The sequence below is a fragment of the Hyaena hyaena genome, unplaced genomic scaffold (genome assembly GCF_003009895.1).
Source record: "Hyaena hyaena isolate Hyena2069 unplaced genomic scaffold, ASM300989v1 scaffold_51, whole genome shotgun sequence".
Classification (NCBI taxonomy): domain Eukaryota; kingdom Metazoa; phylum Chordata; class Mammalia; order Carnivora; family Hyaenidae; genus Hyaena; species Hyaena hyaena.
In genome coordinates, this window is record NW_024080683.1 from 2,246,536 (window position 1) to 2,268,043 (window position 21,508).

Here is a 21,508-nt window from a genome sequence, read left to right on the forward strand (position 1 = left end):
TCCGGGCGTGGCTTGTCTCTGTGCCTTGCGTCTCGTGTCTTCTCCTCTCCTTTGCCCGTCTTAGGTGTCTTCTCCCAGAAGCCTCCTTAGAGCTCCAGGGTGAGCGTGCTCTCTCTGCTGTGCTCCCACAGGGCCCCACAGGTGCTCTCGCCCAGCCAGCTACTCACTGCCTTCAAACCATCCACCTCGGCCTCTGTCCCTCCCTCCAGACCCTCACTGAGCAACACGACAGGCACTAGCCACCTGGGGCGATGGAGTCCTTCCCGTGTGGCCGGGCCAAGTTCAACTGCGCTGTTGAGTACACAACGAAATCTAGGAGACTCCAGAAAGCCCAGGACGAGAGAAAAAGAACGTGAAATGTCTCATTAACTTTTCTGTACTTGCCTCATATTTAAGGTTATGATGTTTCGGATTTCCCGGGTGAAACCCTAGTATTCAAAGTAATTTTACCTGTTTCTTTCGGCTTCAAAGGCGTGTTTCCTAGAACACTTAAAATTCCAAAAGTGGAAAGAGTTCTGGAGTCAGACGGCGGTGATGGTGGCAAATTGAAATGTACTTAATGCCACCGAAACACACTTAAAAATGGTAAGGACAGTGAATCTTATGTTACCTGTATCTCTAACGATAAAATATGCAAAAGTATTTTGAAAACAACGACACGTAAGGCTCACTTTTCTAGCTTGTGTTTTATTGCTATTGGAGGGAGGGGGGAGCTGCTCTAGCGAACAAAGCTTCTGGAGAGAAGCAACAGCAACTCATTGGGTTTTGTGTCCCGAGCTTGTTGTGCAGTGGTTTGCGAAGCAAGTGATATTTGCTAAGCATCGGCGGATACACTTATTTTTTTTTTAATGTTTTATTTCTGAGAGAGAGAGAGAGTGTGAGCAGGGGAGGGTCAGAGAGAGAGGGAGACAGAATCTAAAGCAGGCTCCAGGCTCTGAGCTGTCAGCACAGAGCCCGACGCGGGGCTCGAACCCACCAGCCGTGAGATCGTGACCTGAGCTGAAGTCGGACACTCAACCGACTGAGCCCCCCAGGCTCCCCCAGACACACTTATTATACAGGATAAAATCTTTGATCTCGATACGGCAAAGGCAGGTGAGAGGAAAATGTGGTAGGTCAAGGTTCTGGAAGATCCCAAATGTGCCCCATATGGGGCTTTGAGAAAAGCCTGAGAAATACGTCCCCTGTCAGTAGGGGCTGGTGCACAGCCCCACGGACCTGGGTTCAAATCCCAGTATACCCGTTCCTAACCCGCGAATGACCCTGACCCGTGACCATCACCCCGAGCCTCCGTGTCTTCATCTGTCAACCAGAGATGATGACAGCGCCGACCTCATCACGCTGCGAGGAGAAATAAAGGGATTCTGTCGCCCCTGCTCCCAAAGCGTAATGAAACCAGCAATAAATATTAGCTTTTTGGGTTTTTTCCATCATTCACTTTTACGGGCCTGTCGCGAAGGAAAAGCAATTTCTACGAAGTTGCCCGAAGCCAACGCGCGTTAAGTCATTTCCCTGCTGAATATTAAAACAATTTTTAATCTGAGATGACAAAAATAATTTGAGCTGGCAGATGGCATAATGTTGTCACCCACGTTGCTGCTTGGAGGTGAGTGGATGATACATAAATACCCGGCTCTTTCCTTATTTGGGAAAGCACCTGGCTCCAGGGCCCGCCGCACGTCCTGGGGTCCCCCAGCAGCCGCGGGCTCGCGCGATGTCAGGGCTGTGCAGGCAGGTGGACCAGCCGTGGTGACTGAATCACACAGAATGGGCTCGTGCTTCTTCACACTCCAAATCGGGGTGGCCGGGGACAACATCTGGTCCTCATTTACGCTTGTGACATCATGTCCATGTCAGGGCACGTGCTTCACGTCAGTCTCACTCAAGGACCCAGGTGACAAAGTGCCCCAGGGTGGTGGGTGCGAGAAAACCAGGGGATGACAATTGCCACACAGGCCTGTAAAACCTCAGGTAGAAACGACGTTATCTATTGGCCAAGGCAAGTCCCACCTCCATGCCCAACCTGAAGGCAGGCAGGCAGCGGAGTCCTATCTCGTGGCCTGGAGAGCGAAAGTGGAGTGAGTATCCGTGAACGGCTCTGGTGACTGCCTGAGTGGACGGTCTTCAGTGGCAGAGATATGATGCCACCCAGCGTCCCAAGTTCAAATTCTGGGCTTCCAGCAAAATCTCCCCCAATTTCACATCAACAGAAAGCAATGAAATGCAAATTCAAATGATGTGCTATTTTTTTAATTTTGTTTTTATTAAGTAATCTCTATGCCCAAGGTGGGGCTCGAACTCACAACCCTGAGATCAAGAGCTGCATGCTCTACCGACTGAGCCACCCAGGCACCCCTGATGTACTAGTTTTTAGGATAGTGGAATTAGTGGCGCCTAGTGGCTTAGTTGGTTAAGCATCTGACTTTGGCTCAGTTCATGATCTCACGGTTTATGAGTTCGAGCCCACATCGGGCTCTCTACTGTCAGCACAGAGCCCGCTTTGGAGCCTCTGTCTCCCTCTCTCTCTATCCCTTCCCTGCTGGTGCTCTGCCTCTCAAAAATAAATAAACATTTAAGGAAAAGGACAGCTGAGTTAATAAAATGTACAATATCCAATTTGGTTAAGGTTTCAGTGAAACGATACACGGAAACCCCACGAGAGTCCTCATAAATCAGAGCGTGTGTTTTGGAAAGGAAGCTGGAGTACGTATAGGAGCAAAAAAGAAAACTTCATATCCTCCGGCACATTTGTTCAACTTCTGGGGACTGAGCTCAACGAAACCATCCAAAAGCTATAGACCCCAAAAACATTTATTTATTTATAATATGAAAAATGTCGCTGTTACTAATCAGAATAGCAAGATTATGATTTATAGTTCAAAAATAGAGATAATTTAAATGTCCTACTATAAAGGATCACGTAAGCAGTTTACAGGAAGTCATTTGTGGAATGTCATTTATATATTTCCAATGATGCTTATAAAAGACTAACGAACACGGAAATACACTTATGACGGAACGTGGCATGAAAATAGCAGAGTACGAAATAATACGTAAACAACAATCACAACTGTTTAGAAATGGATACAAAACAAAAATGCTGAAAATAATGGAGCCAAAATGCTACCAGCAGCTGTATTGATAGTATCTTCGCCTCCGATAGAATGATGATGAAAAATAAGCTTTAAAGTGGGATCTGAGAAAACTAAAATGATCTTCAGTTCAGAGGGGTCTGTTAAGCGGCCGCTTGGGCCGAAGTTACCTTTGGAAAATGGTTTTTCCATGAGAGCAGGGATCTATACTAGTGCCAGCTCACAGAAGGAGCTCAAAACGTTTATTGTATAAGTAAACACGGAAGGCGGATAAAGAAAAGAAAGAGAAATAGCAATAAATGAATGTCAAATTGAAACGCGGAAGATGTCTTTCCTGAGACCCCTGCGTAGTTAACATTAATCATTAATCAGAGGAATGGTTTTCAGGCACAGAAAGAACAGTCTCCTAGGATCAGTTCTGCTGGAGGAGGAAAGTTCTAGCAACCATGGGAACTCTTATTTCTTCCTGATGGCATCATAACTGTTACTTCCTTCTCAACTGCCCCCTCCTGGAGCATTACCCTCACACCCCAAGACTGACCCAGGGTAGGGTATCAGCTGGAACAACTGGCTGTTACAAAGAGAAGATATTTTCCTTCAGCCACAAAAAATATATATATATAATAGTGATCTTACCTTCACTCCATGATCTGCCCTGTTATCTCAAAGATCCTCTGTAAACTGTGATTATTTAATGAAATTCCCAGGAAAGCCTAATTGTAGGTTTCCTTATGGAATACAGGCCTTACTTAACCTAATTATGCAAGAACTGCCATGTATGGTTGCACAGGATGGGCACCACACAACCCAGGAGATAGATTATTTATCAGAAATACATAGGTTGATTAATTTCTTACAATTCTACAGCTGATGACAGTAGTCTTTTTTTTTTTCTAACAAAATCATGATCACTTTTTGGCAGATGAAAGTAAAAGTCTTAAGGAAGGATGTTTCTTTTTTCCTGGTTTAGAAAAAGTGTTACGTGCACTGCGGTGGCTCTGAAGTGTGCTCAGTGTCCCTGCCTTTCCCCACATGGCCTACCTTAGAAAGGTAGTGGCACACTCAGATGCTTCATGAGTCGGATAGGTTATGTCAATAGGTGAAACAGTCCGCGTGTGCATCTTTAGAAAGTAGGGGGGCTATAAAGAAGCCAGAATGGAGAGTAGACCCCTGGTGTAAACACCTTCACATCTAATGAAACCACAAAGCCATCCTGTAGGCTAAATGTAATCTATCTGGTCAACCCGTCTACCTGACCAACAGTTTGCAAACTCTGGCTCTTCGTCTAAGAAGTGATGGGAAGAAGGACAGCAAGCAGCTCATTCGTCGAAACTTCATCTTCCTTATTTGCAGCTGTCACACCCACAGAAATCTCACAAGGCTTCTAAGTTGGTGATTTCAACAAGGGCTGGTTTTGCTCCCCCAGGGAACATGGGGCAATGTCTAGAGGTGTCCGGCTGTCACACCTGGGGACGGGGGTGCCATTGGTTTCTAGGGGGGAGATGCCAGCGATGCTGTCAGGGGTCCAACAGTGCGCAGCAGCCCCCCCCCCCCCCCCAAGAGACATCATCAGCTGGCCTCAAATGCCAATAGTGTCATGGTCAAAAAGCTCTGGTCTAAGCAGCTGGGTGACAATTAAAAATAGAAAAGAAAAAAAAAAGCAACAACTTTTAGCTGGGTGTGCAGAGAATCCTTAAACCCTAAGTGGCATCTACAGGTGTGGACAGTAGAAAGGAAAATGCGGTTAGGCAATCCCTGGAGCCGGCACAGCAGAAACGGGCGCCTGAGATGTGGCCAAAGACCTGTGGGCGTTTCCAGGCCAAGCGCTGCCTCTGCCCCTCATTCTAGGAACTCCTGGAGACACACGTGTGCATTGTTTACACGGCAGGACCGTTACCTACGTGACTTGTGGGGAATGTGTCCTTACCCCTCGCACCCCCCCCTCCCCCGAGAACCTACATTAGCATCTTAAATCCTCTCCGCAGAGAAACCTGTACTCCGCTTCTATGTCCTTGCCGGACAGGGACGTTATACGCTACAGCAGTACTTGTTTGTAAACAGGCTGAGCACCGTGCCTCGGGGTGCCTGGCCTGAACACTTCAAGAGAGAAATGACTTCTGAATTTCACACTATCAGAAGCGGATTTTTAACTCCATTCTGATGTAAGCGATTGCCTCTGGCTACACCTCTCGGTAGATCTGAGGGTCCTGTGAACAGGCAAACCAACACGCTGTCTCGTCAATAAATTCTTTATAAAGAGTTTCTCCCCCTGAGATGGGTTTAATATAGCATCGTGGTCTTCCTATATGCTTCATGACTCCGTAAAGATACACGAAAATATCCTAAGACGACAAAAACCAAATTGGTTTGGGGGCATCGCTGCCTCGCCTGGGAACCACAGGGAGTCTTCTCTTACAAGGAGAAGACGGTGTGTGGGGGGGAGGGGCACCTGGGGGTTCAGTCGGTTAAGCATATGGACTCTTGATTTCGGCTCAGGTCATGATCTCAGGGTTTTTGGTTTTGAGCTCCCCTTCGGGCTCTGTGCTGATAGTGTGGAGCCTGCTTGGGATTCTCACTCTCTGCCCCTCCCAAACTTAAAAAGAAGGAGAGAAGGGGGGAAGGTAGGGGGAGACCCTTACCTAGTAACAAAGTGCTCAAAGCACAGAAAATCAATGAAAGGAAACATCATAGTCCTAGCACCCAGCCCAGTGCCTGAATGCTGAGACTATCAAACCACCAAATCAGGATTTTTAAATGATATGAAACATACCTCTCATTTAAAAACTTGTAATTTAATAGTAAATGCAGAGATTGTTTTGAACAGTTGCACGGCATTCCAAATCACAGATAACTAATGACGGGTATTTTTGTTGTTTTCAGTATTTGGTGGTTACAAGCTATGAGACAGTGTTAAGATTTTCCAAAATTTCATTTCTCTCATTTATGAGTATATCTGTAGGTTAAATGACTAGAAGCAAGAGGAAAAGATGGTCCTTTTTTTTTTCCTCTTGACTTTTTATTTTGAAATAATTTTAAAACTACAGAAAAATGGCAACCACAGCACAGGGAATTCCCATGTACTGTCCATCCAGAGATGCTCTCCGGTCTGGCTCCATTTTCATTTTGAAATACATAGCCAAGTCTCTCTCTCTCTAGGCTATTTTCATTTGCACCCAGAGGAATGTAGGACAACGCCTACTTCCCCACTTCATCACCAACACAGGGCATTAACATTTTTGTAATGAATACACAAATATTTAAAAATTATTTTAACATTCATCTTTAAAGAAGAATGGGGGAGGAGGGCGGCAGCAAGAACACAAATAGCAATTCCGAGTACTGATCGTCCCGTATTCAACAACCTTGTCCTGATCTCCAGGAGCCACTGGCCAAACACGATAAGACCCGTATTATAAATAGTGTTACGTAGACTGCTCAGCGAATTCAGATTCCTGCCACTGCTTCTCTTATCGTAAGAAGGCATTTCCGTGTAGCTCCAAAACTCCTCATCAATGCACGTGGGTGACCCGCATGTGAAATGACTTGTGGGTAGATGAGATTGGTTCCCTTGCAGAAAGGTTTGACTTGATACTCCAAGTCATATTTTAAAAAATTTTTTAATGTTTATTTATTTTTGAGAGAGAGAGGCAGAGGGTGAGCAGGGGAGGGTCAGATAGAGAGGGAGACACAGAATCTGAAGCAGGCTCCAGGCTCTGAGATGTCAGCACAGATCCTGACACGGGGCTTGAGCCCCCGAGCTGTGAGATCATGACCTGAGCTGAAGTCAGGTGCTTAATAGACTGAGCTACCCAGGTGCCCCTTCCAAATTGTATGTTAATACACTTTTCCATGTATGCTTTAAAAAATTATTATGATTTTTAAATTCACATAAAGTACATACGTTCGTATAAAGGTTTATCTCATCAAGATTCAGCGCTGACTGGGATTTCGTCAATCTCCATTCGTCTCTACCGCCATATAGTTTGTGTTTTCTTGGCTGCACATTCTAAAGCAAATCCCAGACATAGTGTTGTTTCATCCACAGATATTTTAGCGGTACACAGATATTTCGTGCACATGTTCATCAGAAACAGGGAGAAGAGAGTATGTTCCTATAATAAATCCTGAGCCCAGGGAGGCATGGAGTGCCCAGCCTCCAGCTGGGTTCAAGCAAATAGCAGTTTTCCCCAGAAAAGAAAAAAAAAAAAAAAAGAAATACAGCTGCTAGAAGCTTGGAGTCTTTACTTTTTGCTTTCTTGAGCCATTATGTGAAGCATCACCTCATATCTACTTAATGGAACATCACTTTCCATACAGCAAAGGTGCGGACACAACTACAGGGAAATCCAGCCACAGTGGCTATTTGTATCTCTCTCTTCTCAACAAATGACAGACAAGTAGACCAAGAATCACTAACCATCTTGAACCACCTGCTATGCAGAGAAAAATCCCAGCTGACAATATTATACTCTTTTCAGCTGCACATGGAGCCATATCGTGGGCCCTAAAACAAACTCCAACAAACTTGAAACATACACAAAATATGTCCTCAGACCACAGAAGAATTCAACTAGCAAAGAGAAAGATACGTGGAATGTCTCCCAGGGTTTGGAAATTAAACAATTTATTTCCACATGATCCATGGATCAGAAAAGAAAACCACAGGCCAAGGAACAATACACATGATTTTGAACTATATGGCAAGGAGAACACAACATACCCAAATGTATGGGACGCAGGGAGAACACTGTAGGAAAAAATGTGTAGCATTCAATGTGTCTATTAGAAACACAGAGAGCATTTAGGTTAATGCTTTAAGCATCTATCTTAAGAAGGCAGAGAGAGAAGAATAATCAAAGTGATCAGAAGGAAGGAAATCACAATGATAAGAGAAAGAGTCAATAAGATGGAAAATGAACAAAATAGAAAAAAAATGCACAAAAACAAAAACTCTTTCACTGGAAGGCTGAATAAAGTTGGTAAGTCTCTAGCTAGACTTACCAGATGGGGGGCGGGGTAGGGGAGGAAATAGCTTTTACTGATATAAGGATGAGAGAAAGGATACAGAGATATCCTACTGAGGATATCCTACTAAGAAAAGATATCATTGCAAATCATACCAATACAAAGAATTATTATGCAGAACAGCAAGTAATTTAACAACTTGAATGAAATGGACAAATTCCATGGAAGACATAAATAAGTTAAGTTCATTCAATTAACAGCATATACATTTAATAGAGCTTGACTTAATAAATTGCCTTTATAAAGATCTTCTTACAAAGAAAACTCAAGGTGCATTTGGCTTCTGTTGTTAATTCTAACACACATTTGAGGAAGAAGTGATGTGAAATTCCACGCAAAGAGTTCACAAAACTAGTTTAGGAAGCATGTCCCCATTTTACAAGACCAGCATTAATCTGATACCTAAACCAGGCAGAGACATTTTATTTTTTTTCAAAATATTTATTTATTTTGAGAGAGAGCGAGCACACATGCATGAACAGAGGAGGGGCGAGGGGAGGGGAGAGGGAGAGGGAGGGAGAGGGGGGAGAGAGAGAGAGAATGAATCCCAAGCGGGATCCATGCTATCAGCGAGAAGCCTGATGCAGGGCCTGAATTCATGTCCCAGGAGATCATGACCTGAGCTGAAATCAAGAGTCAGACACTCAGTCGCCTGAGCCATGCAAGTACCCCCCAGACAAAGACATTTAAAAAAACACAAAGCGATACTTGAAGAACACAGACATAAAAATTATTTACGAACTTCTGGCAAATCTAATTTATAAAAAGGAACATACATCATGACAATGAGCTTGAACTCAAAAACTCAAAGTTGTTTTAACATGCAAAAATCAAATTCATCATATTAGGCTAAAACTAAAAATGATACTCTCATCTTCATATATCGAGAGAGACATTTTGCAAAACACAATTCAAGATGGACCTTGTCAGCAGATTAGGAATAGAACGAACTTTCCTCAACCCAAAGAAGGCGATCTATAAAAATACCTACAGCTAATAGTGAAAACTGAATGTCTTCCTTGAGGTCATGAACAAGGTAGGGGTGCGCAGCCTCACCTCTTCTATGCAACAGTGTCTACAGGCCCTCGCAGGTGCAGTGAGCAAGAAGAAACAAAAAGTCTACAGATGTGAAAGGAAGGAGTAAAGCGGTCTCTAATCACACATGGCATAATCATTTAAAAAGAAAACCCCAGGAATCTACAAAAGAAGTCTAAAAGAACTAAGTGACTCAGCAAGAGCACAGGATGGGAGGCTAATATACAGAAAAATCAACCGTGTTTGCAAAGCAATGGATAATCAACACATACGAAATTCGGGCTGTTTGAGAAGGGGCAGGATATTGACATAGTTTCAAAGTAACTTTGCCCCAGTTGCTTATTAGTCATGATGAAGAGGGAAAGCGCAGTAACATAACAGTAAAGGAAGTGGGAAACATCTTGACCTGGTGACCAAAATTCCTATTACTAACAAGAGGCAGAGAGACCTAAGCGCTCCCTAATGCTCAGGGCTCCTCAGTGCTCAGAGAAGAACGTGGTATCAGGCTGTACCTGGCAGAGCCTAAAGTACTCAAATGGATCAGAAATACAGTGACAGCATGTGTGTGTGTATAAAGAGATGAATCAACTCTGATAAAATACATAAATTAATGAATCTATTTAAAGGGTACTCAGAGGCACTCTGTCATGTCAATGTAACTTCTCTGTAAGCTGGAAATTTTAGCAAATAAAAAGAAATGGAAAAGCTTTCCCATGATTCACAGACCCCTAGAAGAAGGTCCACCAGTATCTTTAATTTCCTTTCCCCCCCCATCAGTGAAACGTTGATACAAGTGGGCTTTCCCAAGTTGAGGCTAGCATCCCAACTCAAGGGATACGAGTTTTCGAGATTCGGCGTCAACCAGTGAAAAATGAAAGGGCAGCTTGGAAGCTGTGGAAAGCACACAGGCTTTGCATTTGCTGTTTGTCACTTGGGCACGTTCCTTCCTATCTATGAGCCTCCGTGCCTTTGCTTTACAGTAACAATACACCAGCCTCACAGGGCTGCTGTGAGAATTACAATGAGCGGAGGTATAAATACACACCTTGAAAATGGACATAAAAATGGCCTAATGCGGGGCGCCTGGGTGGCTTAGTCGGTTAAGCGTCCGACTTTCGCTTAGGTCATGATCTCGCGGTTCGTGGGTTCGAGCCCCGCGTCGGGCTCTGTGCTGACTGCCAGCTCAGAGCCTGGAGCCTGTTTCAGTCTGTGACTCCCTCTCTCTCTGACCCTCCCCTGCTCACGCTGTCTCTCTCTCTCTCCTAGAAGTAAATAAAACATTAAAAAAAAAAATGGCCTAATGCTCAGACAATGCTGGGTCTCCTCTACAAGGCCTCAGACACTTTCCTTCTCCCTTGGGATGAAACCAAGATCCCCGCCTTGCGTCCAACATCGCGCCCGATCCAGCCTCTGTTCTCTGACCTCACCACTCTCTTTCTCCCTCATTTCACCTAGGCTCCCTGTCCTTAGTGCCGTTCTTCAGAATCACCCTGCCTCGCGGTCAATGTAATTCTGTTCCCCGGATGGGAAACCCCCCTTGTCCAGACCCACACAGGGCTTCCCTGCATGGCAGGCCCCTACTCAAATGTCACTTATCTGTGACGCTTCCCCCCGACAAATTACCTACAAACGGTACACACACTTGGTCCCCAGTCTTTCTCTGCCTCTTTCCCTGGTTTACAATTCTTTTCAGGCTTTATCACACAACTTCACTATAACTGTTCATTTATTTATTGTCTGTGTCCTTTTCTTAAAATGTCAGCTACAGGAGTGTCTGGGTGAGCATCTGACTTCGGTTCAGGTCATGATCTCTCAGTTCCTGAGTTCGAGCCCTGTGTCAGGCTCTGTGCTGACAGCTCAGAGCCTGGAGCCTGCTCCAGATTCTGTGTCTCCCTTTCTCTCTGTCTCTCCCCTGCTTGTGCTCTGTCTCTCTCTCTCTCAAAAATAAATAAACATTAAAAAATGTCAGCTGTATAATTGTAAGGACTTCTATTTATTCGGCACTGTGTCTTCAGCACATAAATACGTGCATGGCATTGAAGAGATTCTCAGTAAGTATTTGCATAAATGAATGAACGGGAAGTCGACCTTGCACACACCTAGTGCAAATCCACTAGCAGTGACTACTGCTTCACAGATAGCACCTCAAGTCCATTTAATTAAACATTTTTTTCTCTCTTGACATCTGTCACTAAAGATTTCCACTACTTCTGAAATGCAGTGAATTTAACCGTACTCGGCTTCACAGTGGTCTCTGGGATTCCTGCAGGTCATGGGATGTGTGAGAAAATCAGGCCTGGACATCATGGAGTCACAGTCCTGAAGCAGGAGAAAAGGGGCAAAAATATTCCTCGTGCAGACGTATTTGAATATTTGATCCTTTCTTTCCTAGAGAAGCCACCTAATTATCAATAGAGGTCAACTCCCCAGTAAAGTCGGAATTTCTCTTACCCGAGTTACAGATAATTGGCAGCCGTTTGCTCACGTCTGAATCTAAAATAGCAGCCTCACATTTCAAATGCCACATTCTCCTTCTCCGCAGAAGCAGAGCACAGCTCAACAATTCGGCGGTCGTGTCTGATGGGCAGTGACAGCAGCAGACAGCTTACTGTCAACACCCAGGCTGACAAATGGCAATCAAGATCCCACTGCCAGCAGGGACCTGGGCCATCTGGGACCCTCTGGGTGACAGCCAGCTTGTCCATCCCTTGCCACTACTCCCTAGAGCTGTGGACTCTCTTTGCCATCATAACCTGCACGGACACACCCGGCCTGAGGGGTCGGCCGCTCCACTGAGTCTCCCAGGCTGGGAAAACCAGACAGGCAACTAACTGCTCCAGCGACTGTCACTGATTTTGCAAACTACTTTAGATTAAACCAAGGAGGACCATCAGTCTGTAAACACCTGCGCTTGCAATCCGTGCGGCACAGGGATTCACTGAGAGCAGTCAGGAGACACACAAGCCACAGAATGCCAAGGTGTTAGGACACATCCGTGGGAAAATTCTCAAGTGCTGTCTGAAACTCCCAGTAGCAATTATTTTTCCTTCCTGGAGAACCACAGAGAATAAGAGATTAGAGCCAGAGTTCTAGAGCAAGGTTGGGGTGGGGGGTGTCAAGGCCATCAGAGCCAGTGTTCTAGAGCAAGGGCGGGGGTCAAGGCCACTGTACTTATTCCTGAAATATAAGTGACGCACTGAACTGATGAAAAATTTGTATCAGAATTAGTCCCACTTATGGGCTCCTTACTTAGAAATGCTCCCACTTGCTATTGTGATGGCTATACAGAGATTAAGGAGAGCCTCAATCGCCTGTATTCTCAATCAGGCAAAAGCAAATTGAACCTGGATTTTGTTACTGAGCCCCCAATTCCTGTGTCAGGGAATGTAACCAAGGAGGTCAGCTGATTCTCCCCCCCCCACTTTGTCTGGTAAGTCACTAGAAATCATATACAGAGGCCTTTGTGTAGGATCAGGGCAGTAGACTCCGTCCTTGGCCCCCAACAAAGTGCGAGCCCGGTGGCTTTTGGGTCACGTGACTATCCAGGCTATTTAAGACGCTCTCCTTCACGAAGAAGCTGGGAAGCAGTACAGGTAGTAGCTAGAAAATATCTGGTCGTTGGAGATGCTAAGGAGTAAAAGGAATCCCAATTTCTAAGGAACTTTTCTTTTTTAATTTTTAAAATGTTCTCAATTATTTTTGAGAGAGAGAGAGAGAAAGAGAGACAGAGTGCAAGTAGGGTAGAGAGAGAGGGAGACACAGAATCTGAAGCAGGCTCCGGGCTGTGAGAACAGAGCCCAACATGGGGCTCGAATTCACAAACCGCAAGATCATGACCTGAGCCGAAGTTGGACGCTTCACCGACTCAGCCACCCAGGCGCCCTGGGACCTTTTCTATTGTAATCTCAAAATTTCCACCCCTCTGCAATATAATGACTTAAAGAAAAGTTTTTGTCCAGAAAATGAAAAGCAGCCTCAATTCTGAGAGTCCCTGAAACATAGGGTTCCCAGGCCTAGGCCTGCTCAGACCTCTGTGCTGACCCTGAACAGCACTCCCACGAAACACGGGTATCGTAGACATGTGCACTCCATGGGGGCTTTACGAGTATTTTCCTTGAGACTTAAGTGTTCAAAGTGTGAAGACATTGGAAGAAAGGCTTCCCATGTGTTTTTCTTGTGGCAAAATTGCTCTTCATTCTCTCCCTGTTTTCTTTCTTAAAACTACACGTGTCATCAGGGAGGGGGAGTGTATGGGCTTTGGAGTCAGGAAGCTCTGGATTCCCATCTGTGGTCAGTTAATCATTAGTCATATTATCTTGAGAAAGTGACGGATTCTTTCTCTCAGTTTCCTCATCAGTAAGATGATCTGATTAACTCCTCCCTCAAGTAGATGGTGCCTTACACGACAGGTCAAATGTGTATAGTGTAAACAGTAAAAATGACTGTCCTTAACCTCATTCTGTCCCATTATAGAGGACAGAAAATTTTGCCATTTCTTAAAGCCTTGCCTTCCTGAAAGCCATGGACTACAACAAACATTCTAAAACATTCAAATCCAGTGACAAGCCACAGCCTGATTTTCATGATCAAATGTAGCAATTACTCCTCTTTATTAAAACTGACAGCTTTTCACGGCTCCTGGGTGGCTCAGTCAGCATCCAACTTCAGCTTAGGGCATCATCTCATGGTTTCTGGGTTTGAGCAGCCCCTTGCTGCTGTCAGCTCAGAACCCGCTTCAGATCCTCTGTCTCCCTCTTTCTCTGCTCTCCTCCACACGTTCTCCCTCTCCCTCTCTCTCAAAAATAAACATTAAAAAAAAAAAAGTAAAAAATAACACAACTGACAGCTTTTTTGCGCTGTCCAGAAAAGGGTGCATAGGGCATGGTTCTGGGTTTCTATCACACCTTTGAGGGCAACCTTCACCCTGTCCAGAGCCCCTGACCTCCTGCAAATGAAGGAGGCGGATGCCCTCAAATTCCTTACAGCAAGAACCCACTTATGGGCACCAACCCTGACTTCCAAATGGAACAGTCCACCTACAGAAGGAAAAGCGATGGTATCTGGATCACAGACCTGAAGAGAATCCGAGAGAAGCTTCTGCGGGCAGCTCATGCCCTTGCTGGGTCCAAACTGCAGCTGATGTCAGCACCATGCGCTCCAGGAACACCGGCCAGTGGGCTCTGCCGCGGTTTGCTGCTGCCCCCGGAGCCACTGCTATCGCTGGTCACAACACTTCTCGAACCTTCACGCCACAGATCCAGGGAGCCTTCCCGGAGCAATGACTTCTGGTGGTCACTAGCCCCAAGGCTGACCACCAGCCTCTCACAGAGACACCTTGTGCCAACCTGCCTGCCATCGTCTCCCTACTGTGCAGACTCGGTCATCCCGTGCAATGAGAAGGGAGCTCACTCAATGGGTGAGGTGCTGTGGGGGTTGGCCTGAGACACTCTGTACGCATGTGGGACCGCCTCCCCGCACCCTGCACGCGCATGGGACCGCCTCCGGGAGCCCCCAGGGGAGAGCTGGGAAAGGAAGAGAAGGCCTCCGCAGAGAAGGCTGGGACCAGGCAGGCATGTGACAGTTCCAGGGCTGCTCTGGTCTCCAGCGGGCTTCTACACTACCGTCTGAAGACAAGGGTGCCCTCTGTGCCCATATGGGTCTCTGCCCAAGACAGGGGCACTCAGCCTGCCACCGAGGACTAGACCCCAGTGCCCACTGCTCAGACAGCTGAGCGGCTGCAGTGACCACTGAGTGGTCTTAAGCTGCTCAGCCAGAAAATGGAAATAAGTTTGATAGAAAATAAAGTTTCTAAAAGCTGTGACCAAAACCAAAACCAAAACCAAACCAAAAAAAAAAAAAAAAAAAAACCCACAAAAACACCTTAAAACAAAAACAAAACCCACCTGACTCAAATGTAATCCAACTAGAAGTGCAGACTGTTCTATTTGACCCACAAACAGAGCCTTTTCTCTTCGTCTGGGAGCCATCTGTTGGGAAAGCCAGACCCCCTCATACATGTTTTATTATTGCCGATATAACTCCACTCGGCCTCCCAAAAAATGTTTATTAAGTTTGACTTCTTTGTTTGACTTTTAACCTGGAGGTCTCACCGAGATGCTTACACAGACTTATCCACCAGACCTTCCAAGCTGCGTTGCCTGAGCTGTGCACTTTCTAAGCCTTGCAGGTCCAGGCCATCTTCCCTGGCTTCTAGGGGGAGTCTAACTGTGCTAAGGTAGTGATTTTGTACTTACTGAGTCTCTTTCTAAATTATTTTTGGTCTCTTGCTGTCTGGATATCTGCTTTTATTTCTGCCTCAAGCCTATTTGAATTGTTTCTACCGAATGGCTGTCTGGTCCCCTCTAACATATGAAAAGAGCTGAGAGGTTGGTGTTTATCTTCATTTGGTGCTGTTGGTCTGTGCTTTCAGTGCTACCTCGAGTGACAGAAGCGCCTACCCTTCTCCACCAGATGTTAGTTTACCAAGACCAGGGGCCTGTCTCAATGGAATTGTTTTGAGAGTTGCCCTATAGGATGTCCTGCACTACTGGTATTTTCCTTTAGCTGTAAAAGACATTCTAAATGGCCTTGTCTGTGCCTGTCTTGGCTGCAAAGGTTGTTCACATATGCATTTGGTCAACTTCATGTGACCTGTGAATGAAATTTCCAGTGCTGTCATTCTCTAGGTATTTATAAATGAGAAAATCTCCCTCCTCCTCTCAGAGACAAAGTGTTGGGAGATGTTCCTCCATGGGCCCCTTGCTGGGACTCTGGTCTTACTGAGTATGTGCCAAGAATGCAAGCCATTGACTACTCTTTGCCTGGGCTATTTCTCAGGGCTGTGTACGCAACAAGCAATGTTCAGGTATGAAATAATATCTTCCTCTGGAGCAAAGAGCTTAGCTTGCCTACTGCTTGCTATAAAATAGCAGGTTCTCCAAGTTTGGTGTTCCTCTCCCGTAATGCCTACCACTGCATGATCAAGCACCCATCGGATCCTCTGCACCTGCCTATGGGCATCGGGGTGCAGAAAACTAACAGTATGCTGACACTCTGGCGACTGCTATTTCTCTGAGTCATTAACTCTTGACCTCTGAGCCAGGAGTCTCGTGTCTTCTGTTAGCATTCATGAAACAGTGGCAAACGAACTTGTTAGCTTGCAGGTCAGATAAAATTTCACCCTTCGCCATTCTTGGCAGAAAGAAATGGCTTTGTAATATGCTCTGTAATTGTAACTCTTTGTGCCTATGGCCAATCTTTTGAAAGTACCCTTGAAGATCATAGGAAGATTCAAGAAGATCACAAAAATATGTCACTTGCATACGTTATAGAAATATCAAAGTCAAAAGACAGATCTCTCACTGAAAGGAAGGAATCATTTGCAAATATTTTGTGAGTTGAAATCCACTTTTCTTGGCGTGCAGGACAGAAGGCTCTGATTTGCGGGTTGTACGATAATTGTACAAATGAGCTAGAACGTATACCAAAGTAATGAAAATGTTGATTGCTTCTGGCTTTTCATGAATATCCATTACTACTGCCCAGGAAATGTGAAGTGTTCTGAGTGTGTGAATTTCTTTCTATAGAAAGAAACAGGGAGCAGTTCTACTCATAATCATGACAGATTAACTGGTACCAGACTTTCCCTTCCACTGAAACAAGAAAACTACATGAAACGGCGTCGTCAGACGGTGGAGAACAGACAGGCAAAGCAAAACTGTGATCCAGAAGGGAAACCAATGAGGACACTGGTACAATTAGACTGCTGTTCTGTCTAGAGACATTACCCATACTGCAGCACATGGTTTGGAAAGCAAACCAGGACAGAGCGGTCTTGCTGAGTTGAAGATACAGAGATTGGCATTCAGAAAGGCGGAAGCTGCTGGAATTTCTAAGGCCGATTACTCGAAAGAAAGCTCTTTCTATACAAAGAAAGAACTAAAAATATTTGCATAGGGCTCCCCTTGAGTTTCTAGTTGAATAAATCTTAAGTAAAATATGTGTAGGGTTGATGCCCAGAACATGGTCAAAACCACAGTGGGCCAAGAATAACTATGAGTGAGCTCTCAGCTGAACAATTCCCAGAGATAACACAGGGTGGGGAGAGTTTCTAGTTGCAGGCAGAGTGGAGAGGCCTTGCTGAACAATTAAGACATAACAGCAGAAACCAAGGATTGGACACACCTTAGGAGCATGTCTATACTAGATATAGAATAAAGACTTCCCTAGGCCAGCTGAGGCAAAGCTAAAGAGCAAGTCTCGGAAGAATCGAGCTGACCTAAAATTAGCTAATCCATCTGTCTGAACAAACCTTAATACTCCTTAAAGGAAGCCAGCAGAATCCAGACTCTCAATAGCACACAACACTTAGAATGTCTAGCTTCAATGACAGAAAGAGATCTGCAAAGTTTCCATGTACCTGAAAATTAAAATAATCTTAGTATCTCAGGGACCAAAGAAGTAATCAGAAGAGAAGTCAGAATGGCTCTGAACTGAATGATGCAACAAATGGAAGTTTGGTTATCTATAAGTAAAGCCATAATTAGTGGAAGATTAGGGACTTCAAGAAATTATATTAGAAAAGAATAAAAGGATAAAATTCACGACTTAAAGCTTCACTATGAGAGGTGAACATGCAGAGGCAAAACAAAATCAACGAAGAAAAAAAATTATAAAGAGCAGAGATCGACGAAACAGAAAATAGGTAAGCAAAAGAGAAAAAAAAATGCAACCAAAAGATGATTTGTTGAAAAGACTGATAAAATTGATAAACCTCTAGTGATGCTGATCAAAAAAAGAAAGATAGGACAGCAATAACCAGTATTAGGAAAAAAGAGAAATTATAATAAATATTATGAATTAAGAGGATAACATGCAGGAGCACCTGGGTGGCTTGTCAGTTAAGCCTCTGACTCTTGGTTTTGCCTCAGGTCATGATCTCACGGCTTCGTAGATTCGAGCCCCACATCTGGCTCTACCATGGCAGCACAGAGCCTGCTTGGGATTCTCTCGGTCTCCCTTTCTCTCTACCCATCTCTCACTCATGCTGTCTCTTGTCTCTCTCAAAATAAATAAACTTTAAAAACCATTATAAAAAACGAGAAGAAATTTTGCTTTAATCTGACATCTTAGATGAAATGGAGAAATTCCATGGAAGAATGTAAAACATCCAATTGACATGAGGAGAAAATCTGAACTGTCCTATATCGATGAAATAAATCCACTGCTAAAAACTTTAAGTCCCAGTGATTTAACAGGTGAATTCTATCAAAAATTTAATGAAGAATTAATACCAATTCTATGAAAACTATTTCATTCCAGGTAATTCACCACATTTATAGAATATGATAATCTCAAAAGATCTAGAAAATATTTGACAAAATCTAATGCCTAATTATAATAAAAATTCCCAACAAGCTAAGGAAAGAAGTAAACTTCCCCAATGTGATAAATGGCAACCACAAAAGATAGACCCACACACATTATACTTAACGGTGACAACCGGACTTTCCCCTACAATCAGGAGAATGTCAAGGACAACTGTCTTCCCAGATCTATTCAACACTGTACTGGAAGTCCTAAGAATTTCAAAAAGTCAAGAAAAAAACATAAATGGCATAAGGATCAGAAAACAGGTAAAGTCACCTCTATTTGCAGATGACACGGTTTTTTAAACAGAAAATTCTGAGGAATTTAAAAGAGAACTACTAGAACTAGTAAGTGAATATAAAAGGTTGTGGTATCCAAGATTCATATTGAAAATTAATTAGAGACTTGCAGGGGGGACGGCAGAGTAGGAGACTCCTGGCTATCACCCGTCCCACGGACACAAGCAGATGACATCCACATCAGTGTAACTAACCCAGAAAATTACCCGAAGTCTGGCAGAACAGAGTCTCACAACTAAATGTAGAGAGGAGGCCACCCTGAAGAGGGTAGGAAGGGTGGAGACATGGTCGGGAGCCAAACAGACCCGCAGGACTGTCTGTGCGAGGGAGGGACAATGTGGGCACAGAGAGGGCAAAGAAACAGATGATCACACCAGGCACCGCAGACACAAGGGACCTGTATTGGAAGATGAGCCCCGTAACATGTGGCCTTGAAAACCAGAGGGGCTTAAACATTTGATGAAATGCATCATCAAAATAGATGGAGGGATGAACAGAGAATGGATAGATGGACAGACATGTGATAAATAGGTTCCTCACTCTGGCTGACTCCTGCGTGGATGGAATTTCAAGACAAGAGACCAGGTCAACTTCTTTATCCCAAGTAGTTATCAATAATGCAACAGCTTAGGAGATTCTGGCTAACCAGAGGAGAATATGTACCAATGCCCATGCCTTACACTGTCTGGATTAAACCAAGGATCAGTCTATAGCCAAGTTAAAGAAATGACCGTCAACCACTTAAGGGAGACCTGAGGCGTTGATAACCTTCATTTTCTTGAGCAGATTCGAAATCTTCCAGAATGCCTCTCTGTCCTTTCTTAAAACACTTCTGGTTATACTCCACCTCCCTGCTGCTTGACATGTGTTGCCCAGAGTCTAAAAATGTTCAACCGATGACGCAAAGACAAAAACAAGGTAGAATCATTCTGAATTGCACGCCAATTGAAACATCACATTTCTGCAAACAACCTCATCTTCAAGAAGAGGCAACAATAGTGACTAAGACAGGGACCATCCGTGGTGGCCTGTCCTGCAAGTTGGGGCAAGGAGAACAACATGCTCAGAGTCTATGAAAAGGCTGGCTGTTCCCCAGCCACAGTGTCAAGTAAACACCAGTTTCAAGTCAACCTCTCTATTCATGACAGCTCACGTCAGGAAACACGCTGCCAAAGCCAACCAATCAGGAACAGCAAAGTCAACCAATCATCAAAAGACGGGTCCTCAGAAAAGCCGGGGAGCCAGGAAACTTACCAGCACAAAACTTACCAGCGTGGGATTCGAACTTCAGCAGAGCGCTGTTGTATCCCAGAGTGATCAAGACGGATTCCCTCCCCACACGGCAACACTCAGTGTCTCTGTTGAGTAAGCATTTAAAGACGCAGAGGCCATCAGCTGTAAAGGGTGAAAAAAAAGTAAGGATTAGGTACATCCATTTTGAGCCCCGTAAAAAGGTTCAGCAATGCCATTCCTACATTTCTCTTGGGTTCTCAAGGCTCCCTGTTTCTTTCTTCTTGATATAATGCCTCCTGAGATGTAAGAAAATATGAGGATTGGAGATAACAGATGAATTTAACTATGGCCCCATACCCAGTTTCTGGCAGGCGGGTTAGCACAAAGCTCAAAACTAACTCTAACTGGTTCTTGCCTTTATGTCTAGGGCCCCATTCTCTCTAAACCTTGTATTGCCTAAATCATCTTGTATTTCTTGATGGCATCCCAGGAAAGGCAGGGCCATCAAGGCCATGAGTCCATGTCCCTCATGGGTGATTTTTTTTTTAAAGTTTATTTATTTATTTTGAGACGGGGGGGGGGAGAGAGAGAGAGAGAGAGAGAAAGAGAGAGAGAGAATCCCAAGCAGACTCCATACTGTTAGCACAGAGCCCAATACGGGACTTGAACTCATGAACCGCGAGATCACGAGCTGAGCGGAAATCAAGAGACACTGTTTAACTGACTGAGCCGCCCAGGCGCCCCCTGTGGGTGATTCTTGAGCACCTAGTCCTTGCCAGAGATATCACATCATCTTCACTGTAAGTACTGTCACTGCCAGCCAGTGTCTTGGGGCAAAGACAAGGTAGAGCCTTGAGGTCCAAATGTGCAGAGCTAATAAGTGGCAGAACAAGAATTAAAACCCTGGATTAAACTGGACTCCAAAGCCCACTGTTGCTCTTCCCACCTTGTGCAAGGCCAGCTCAGGACACAGGGAGCTAAGTTTCCGCAAGTGGGGCCATGGTGAGTGGCTGGGCTCTCATTGACTTTGTGCACAGATAACTGGGAAGTAACCTGCTATTGCTTCCTTGACAAGTTAAACAGGTATTTGGCACTGGGGCAGCTGCAGTGTGGTGGCAACAGTCATCAACTTGGGTTTCGAACTCATCTCTGATATTTACTCATCTGGGGTCTTCAATCACCTAGTCACATGGAGTCACAGTTTTGTCAGTATGTAAAATGAACATCCTGATGCTTATTCCACAAGCTTTTTGTGAAGCCTGAATAATAAAGGTAAAATACTTTCTAAAATTCTCCGAAAAGGATTTTTACGTGATGGGATTTAATGTCATTGCTCTCATCATAAAGTAGATCTTCGTTCCCATCCTTAATGTCTTACATTCTCTCTTACAAGATCAAATACAGTGTTTTAACTTAAAAACATAATTACATATGAAATTCTACTGTTACATGAGT

The 21,508-nt window shown here is 44.5% G+C and overlaps 1 protein-coding gene across 4 annotated transcripts in view; it reads right to left on the minus strand.

Annotated features, from left to right (window-relative positions):
• LOC120230979 (histone-arginine methyltransferase CARM1-like) overlaps positions 1-21,508 on the minus strand; it is a 253,326-nt gene that overhangs the window by 135,099 nt on the left and 96,719 nt on the right. For all 4 annotated transcript variants that reach the window (XM_039230824.1, XM_039230823.1, XM_039230825.1 and 1 more), the window contains exon 2: positions 20,090-20,215. In XM_039230824.1, coding sequence (XP_039086755.1) covers positions 20,090-20,215 — 126 coding nt within the window. The remainder of the gene's footprint in view (positions 1-20,089; positions 20,216-21,508) is intronic.